This window comes from Cibotium barometz, chromosome 2, assembly GCF_041138505.1.
Source record: "Cibotium barometz isolate CiBa-2024 chromosome 2, ASM4113850v1, whole genome shotgun sequence".
Taxonomy (NCBI): domain Eukaryota; kingdom Viridiplantae; phylum Streptophyta; class Polypodiopsida; order Cyatheales; family Cibotiaceae; genus Cibotium; species Cibotium barometz.
In genome coordinates, this window is record NC_141047.1 from 17,084,829 (window position 1) to 17,092,168 (window position 7,340).

Below are 7,340 nucleotides of genomic sequence, written 5' to 3' on the forward strand. Positions count from 1 at the left end.
TTTTGAAGGGATATAGAAAATATTTTCCCAATTTTAGATATTTTAAGGCATTTTTAAAAACATTCATCCTAATTTTTTATAATTGTAGATTTATATAGAAAGAATAATTACCAACCCACCTACACTTTTATATATATATATATATATATATTCATAGAGGCATCTTATTTTTTACCCTAGGAAAAGGGCTTCGTTCTAAGCAAAGGAATTGGGTTTTAGCTACTATTCTTAACTAAAAATGGATGATACCATAAAGAGCAAGTAATTGGTGTTGGTGGGGGTAGGCAGTGAAAGCTGACTAAAAAATGCGTGAAAGTTCTCTAAAAATTTTGAGCTTTCTTAAATTCAATTTTCAAAAGTAAGCCATGCGTCTCTTTCTGGCTCTCTCACTCACACACTCTTAAATAGAGAGCTTTCTTTCTCTCTCTCTCACACACACACACACTCTCTCTCACAGACACAGACACACAGACACACACCCGGGGGGGGGGAGAGATGGGCGAAACTGCTCAACGTGAGGAGCGGCTGCTTTCTGAGCTTCCGGGAGTTGAAGACCCTGCATGGTTGAGAGTGCTGGAGCTGGGCTCCTTGTGCTGCTTACCCATGGCTCTGAATACTGTAATCCGCCTCAATGTCATGGACATCCTCGCCAGCCAACCACACCGCCTCCTCTCACCCGCCCAAATAGTATCCCACATCACCAACGTTTTCCACCATCCAACGGCTGCCGATTCTCTAGATCGAATCCTACGGGTATTAGCTTGCCACGGCGTCCTCACTTCCTCCCTAGAGGAGGAAGACTCGGAACACACACACAATCCTCACTATGTGAGAAAATATGGGCTCAATGAAGTTAGCAAATATTTGGTCAAAAATGAAGATGGTGCCTCTCTTGCCCCAATGATACTCCTCGATCTAGACAAGGTTTCTATGGACGCAAAGCATTACTTGGATGTAGCCGTCCTCGACGGTAGCATTCCCTTCATCAAAGCTCATGGCAAACATCCCTTCCCTTATGCCCAAGATAACCTCTCCTTCAACAATATCTTCAACTCCGCCATGGCCAACCATACCAAGCTCTTCATCCCGTTGTTCCTTGACACCTACTCCAGCTTTGATGATGTAACTACCCTCGTCGATGTGGGTGGCGGGCTCGGATCTTCCTTGAGCATGATCATCTCTAAGCACCCTCACATGAAAGGCATCAATTTCGACCAGCCGCATGTGGTTGCTGCTGCACCGCAGTATCCTGGTAATATCTCATAAGCCATCCACCACAATATATCATATGGGGTGACTCGATAAGTTTTAGAAGTCATTAGCTCATCTGTTCCACAATAAAGAATGGGTGTAAATGGATAACTAAGTTTTTTTCAAATGACTTTAAACACATCATGGTTGAACATGTAGCTCGTGAATTTAGGTGTGATTGGTTGGTAAAGTATTTTGTCATTTAACTCCTTGCCACTTCGTGCTTGTGTATCTATACATACATACATATCAAGTCCAAGTGGGCTCCCATGCATGTGTGTGTGTGTGTGCGCGCGCGCACACACACACACACACACACACGCACACACACACACACACACACACACACACAAACAAACAAAGACATGAGTACATATTTTTATACATATGCACGCATGGTTGCATTGTATGTTATGAAAGGCAACCTAGGACCTTGAGGTGCTTAAACTTTGAAGAAAAACTATAAATTTAAAGAATTTATGTAAGCACACATGAATGCTTTTTTAAACCATTTTGAAACCAAAAAGGAAGACTTTAAGTTGGCTATGATGCAACGTGGCATATATTCAATAAATGTTTTACATTGTGCATGCACTCTTTTGATCACCATTGAGTTTAATCGATTTTTTCTAAATATGTTCTCCATAGTCACATGCAACTTCTTGCTTAAACTCTTATAGTCTATCATGTTGATGGCTTAATATGAAAGCTAGGTTTATACTTATTAAACATATGCCACTTGCAACCATCTAATGTGAGAATGCAAATCAATTTCCTTTACTACACAGGTGTTGAGAATGTAGGAGGAGATATGTTTGTGAGCATCCCCGAAGGCAATGCTATATTTATGAAGGTATTCTTTTCCTTAATCTTGATGATGCAACAATACGTATTGTGATCTGTGAAAGTGTGTTGAAATCTACAAGGTCATATCATGGCTCCATTGAAGTTCTTTCTCAAGTTTAACAAAAATCTTTCAGTGATTAAGTCTTTAAACCTTTGAAAACCTATGATTTGAATGAATTTCACAAATTTGATGGGCCTTATATAGTTACTCAAATTTATATATAGTACCCATTATCAAATGCATAATTAATAAATATATTAAATAAGGTATTTTTGCTCGCTCTCTCTCTCTCTCTCTCTCTCTCTCTCTCTCTCTCTCTCTCTCTCTAGCATTCTCACATTAAAGACAGCCAATGTCTTTTACATTAAAAAGACATACATTTCATTATTTTTCTTTAATTCTTTTTAAATGATCTATAAAATATTTATAATTAAATATGTCTCTAGTTCCATGTATTTAATTCCAATATTTTACATGTCTTTTAGGCATCAAAAGACATGTAGGATAGAGATGCAGTTTCTTTAAACTAAAGCCTTCTTTTTGGGATATGTAATCCAAATGCCGCAAAGGAGCTACATTGTACTAGCATTCCAAATTTTAGCCAAATTCAATGGCAAAATGAGGGACAAGCGTGTGTGAGATGCTTCTTAGCCATTGACACTATCAATTTTGAAGCTACTACCCTACAAGTTATAGTTCCCTTAAGCACAAAGTCTAAAGAGTAAGATAAATCTACTATAGCTATTCAATATTCAAGTTTGTTTTAAAAATAGCTTCTTTTATTCTAAAATGGTCTTTGGCTAAGTGATTTGAGTGTGCGCTTGGGTAGCAAAGTGTGTGAGTTCAAACTTGACTTTGTACCTCTTGAAGAATCTGATGAAAGCCTCAATACTAAACAAATGCACACAATAATATCAAAAATATTGTTTGGGAGGATTACTCATGCAAAATAGTGCTTTCACACGAGTTTTTAAACGTTCTTTTTTTTTTTAACTAATCATGTGCCCTTTTGGAAGGACCTTGACTTGTTTCACAATATCTTGAAAATTTTTAATCCATATAATGATTTAAATATGCCAAAAATTTACCTTGATGAACTTTCTTATAAAGAAATATAGGCAACAACTTGAGTTTGTGAATGGGGGGCACTAAACAAGCTCTTTCCCAAAAACTATAGTTCATTTTAAACACAAAGAACTCAAAAATGAGGGGGCAAGTGAGAAACATAAACATACAAGATTGATAACATGATCTAGAGAAAAACACTACTCTTACAAAAAGCTAGAGAACATGCAAGTGAAAAACATAAATATGCAATATTATCTTTGACACGCTCTAGGGCAAAACACAAGTCCTACAAAAAGACTAGAACATGTGTGTATGTATGTACCTACATATATCTATATTATGAATATATATATTATGCACTCTTACATATCACCATCATTATTATAATTGAGATACATCTCTACCTAGATGCTAGTGCACTGTTAAAATACGTGCACACACCACTTTTGTAACGTCATTGACGTGCACTTTAAAATAAGTACACACACCACTTTTGTGTCCCAATAGAATTATGATTTATGATTTATGATTTATAATATTCTTAAATGAAAGAGCTAAAAAAAGGAGGTCAATCAATCTAAAAAATAAGCTTCCTTATTGCCATGATTTGTGTTAAGGTTTTTATGAACTTGAGTTAGTTAGCAAAGGGCACTTAAAACACGTAGATTCAATTGCTTGCATTTATAGGGGATCGTTGAGTGCTTGACTAATATGAACATTTTTGCTAGCCTTGACACATTATGTAGTTTAACTAAGTTTTTAAAAATATTCAATCATTGCTTTTATAAGAAACAATTACTCCTTAACTCTATTGTGATATGTTTTGGCAAGGGCAGTGGATATTACACAATTGGAGTGACGAGCATTGTGTAAAAATATTGAAGAATTGTTACAAGGCTCTTCCAAAACAAGGTGGTAAAGTGATCGTGGTGGATGCTCTACTTCCATATGGAGTGGAAAGTGGGGCAAGGGCCCGTGTAGCCTACCAACTTGACATCCTAATGCTTGCTTGTTATCACGGTGCCCGAGAGCGCACCTATCAAGAGCTTCTTACCATTTCTAAACTTGCAGGTTTTGCACGCATGCAAGTTATCTCCAAGCTAAATGAGTGTATTATTGTGGAACTTTACAAATTTTAGGGAGGATCTCTCCTCTTATATGACACCCACAAAGTCCATCTATCTACATGCATAATGCATTAGCTTTCGTATTCTAACTTATAAATCCCGTCATGAGGTTCCAAACCTTTTGATCATTCTATAGTGTTGGAATGGATTTATTTTTGCAATTATATGGATATTGAATTAAAAATTTCCATCTCCACCATACATACATGTAGAATTACCTCCTTCTTAAGCTTCTTGAATGAAAACACCCTATAAATATAGAAGAAGACAAACTTACAAATTATGGATTTAGCTTGAAGATGTTCTTACTTTATCAAACATTATAGTTCAACCTTATTTGTGATAATCATAAAATAGCTACACTTTTTTAAAACATAAAGTTGGGCACATGTGCATATTGGTGTATGTTTGATTTCGATCACAACATTTTGAATCTAAATATCCATGCAATACATCACCACATTTTCTACAAGTCTTAATGCCTTTAAAAAAATCATTTCTATAAAAATGTAATTTTTTTTAGAAAAACTTATGCATGTTAGGTTTGGGTAATTAATGAATTTTTTAAATTCTTTTTGCATGCTTAAGAACACTTTACAATAGCCTACTTAATTCTCTTAATTCATCCTCTAACATATATTTTAAACTCTTATGTTAGGGCTAGGAATAGAAACTTTTCTATATTTTATTTGCTTTCTTCTTTGCATTCAAAAAAAAAATCACACTTACAAAAACAATCCAAAAAATCTCAAGAACTAAAGAACATCTACATGTGTTGCACTCCTAGTCTCAGTACACTTGCAAGAACATCTACATGTGTTGCACTCCTAGTCTCAGTACACTTGCAAGAACATTTACGTGTGTAACACTCCTAGTCTCAGTACACTCCACTAGTAGAATAATGAATCCAAGATTGGTGCAAGTAGGCTTACCTTAGATCTATATATATGTCCAGACACGCGCGTGCGCACACCCCTCGGGTGGTCCACTATGTAAGAATTACCTATAGCACGTGTGTTAAAGGGATATTTAAATAACGCCTTATTTGTAAATTTTGTATCTTAAATGTACCCCTTGAGGATGGAATTTTGTGATAAAACTGACCCTCTGGTATGGACTTTTTCTCTTTTTGAACTAGTAAACCCCTTATGTATGTACACTTTTTTGTAAGTCCACCAAAGAAAAAATCCCTTCTATTGAATGCATGTGCTATCTTACATAACTTTTAGTGGACCCCTCGAGACACACACACACACAAACACACAAAAGCATAGGTTGACATTCACACAATACATATACAAAGGGTTATGTTGAGAGAGAGAGAGAGAGAGAGAGAGAGAGAGAGAGAGAGAGAGAGTGAGTGAGTGAGATAGAGAGAGACAAAGAGAACTATTAGAGCCAACATACAGTGGCTAGGCTTATGATTAATGGTGGGGTGACTGAGCCCATTCATTTGACAAGATCAGTCAGGGCAGGGATACCCACTTAGCCCTCTCTTGTTTGCAATTGCATCCAATCTTATCTCGACTCAATAAGCTAGTGGACGACGGTGAAGTTGTAGGGCTTACTCTTCCAAGCGGAGAGCAGATGGTTGTCCAGGCATTGGAAGATGATTCTTTCATGTTCCTTAAGGCTCAAAGAGATAATGTTCAGAAGGCTAAGGCTTTTTGGGATACTTTTAGTCTTGCTTCAAGGTTATACATTAATATGCATAGATCTTCTCTGATAAGCTCTGTAGTACCGAGAGTGATTTTCTTGGTTTGGGATGGAATGGGAAGGTCATACAAAGGGGATGCATCACATGCCACTTGGGTTATCTGATTAGAGTTTATGTTGATTCACAAGCTTTGTTGGCATGGATTTCTGTGGATGACTCCGCCGGTCCTTGCTAGGGAACTTGAAGACAACCACCACAAACACTATGGTTGGGAGAGAAGGGAGCGTGGATGGGAAGTATACCCACCAAGGATGAGCCGACCTCACTAGCTAGACATGCAAGACCTAGGCTCTACACACTGTCTACCATGCTCTCCCACCACCACCTAGCACCGCAGTACCCCTACAGGTCTCTCACTAACACCACACACACCACTCACACCTCACTCACCTTGCTCACACAAAGAGATAGACAAAACACCAAACAGAGCACAACACTACCATCACAACAATACCAAAAAGGAGTGATACAAGCGAGACTCCGCTCCGATAGAAGGAATGTGCTAGAACTCCAGGTGATACCTGGGAGAGTGTCCTCCTCTGTGAGAGTATGTCCCAGACTATCTGTATGCTACCGACGAGAGAGTGCTCCCCTTAACTCCTCCTTGGGTGTCCTCCTCCTCGGATGGTGCTCAAGAGGATCTGTCCCTGCCTTGGGAAAGGGAGAGGGGTGTTGCCTCCATGAGTGCCATCAAAGTTGGCCATGCACGTATGAGATGTCGAAGGGGACCAGCGGCGGTCAGAGGGGTCGAAGCGCACTAGGCGGTCGGAGGGCACCAGCAATTGGAGTCATCGGCCGGAGGGCACCGACGGTCGAAACCATCATCGGAGGGCACTCGTGGGGGTCGAAGTGGTTGGAGCACACCGGCGGTCGGAGTGGTCGGAGCAATCAGAGGGCACTGATAGTCGGAGTGGTCGGATCAGTCGGAGGGCACCAGTGATCGGAGTGGTCGGAGCACACCGGCAGTGATTGACGGCGGTCAGAGTCATCGGAGGAGGGCATCGACGGCGGTGACGGCGATCGGAGTGGTCAGAGGAACTGGCTTCCCATCCACAGGTCACCCACTACTACTCAATTCACCGTCCCGATGAATGCTAAGAAAACACAAGTGAGCCTCCGGGAAAAACATCCGGCAAAAGCAGGCTGCCAGGCATACTTCATACAATGATCCTTCCAGGTAAAGCTTCTCGAGAGATACAAAATAAATAAAAATGAATCAACTAGGCTCGTGAGCAACTTCATCCAATGAGCTATAGAAAAAAATGATTGAACAAGGAGCTCCTGGGCACTTCATCCAGCAAGCCATTTCTTAAAGCTCCTGAGCACTTTA

The 7,340-nt window shown here is 39.3% G+C and overlaps 1 protein-coding gene across 1 annotated transcript; it reads left to right on the top strand.

Moving 5' to 3' along the window:
- The first annotated feature begins 439 nt into the window (after positions 1-439).
- Positions 440-4,556, top strand: LOC147640734 (flavone 3'-O-methyltransferase OMT1-like). The gene is made up of 3 exons (XM_086808941.1): positions 440-1,252; positions 2,040-2,104; positions 4,003-4,556. The coding sequence occupies exons 1-3, from the start codon at positions 496-498 to the stop codon at positions 4,303-4,305; spliced, it is 1,125 nt and encodes a 374-aa protein (XP_086665067.1). The 5' UTR covers positions 440-495; the 3' UTR covers positions 4,306-4,556.
- The last annotated feature ends 2,784 nt before the right edge of the window (positions 4,557-7,340 follow it).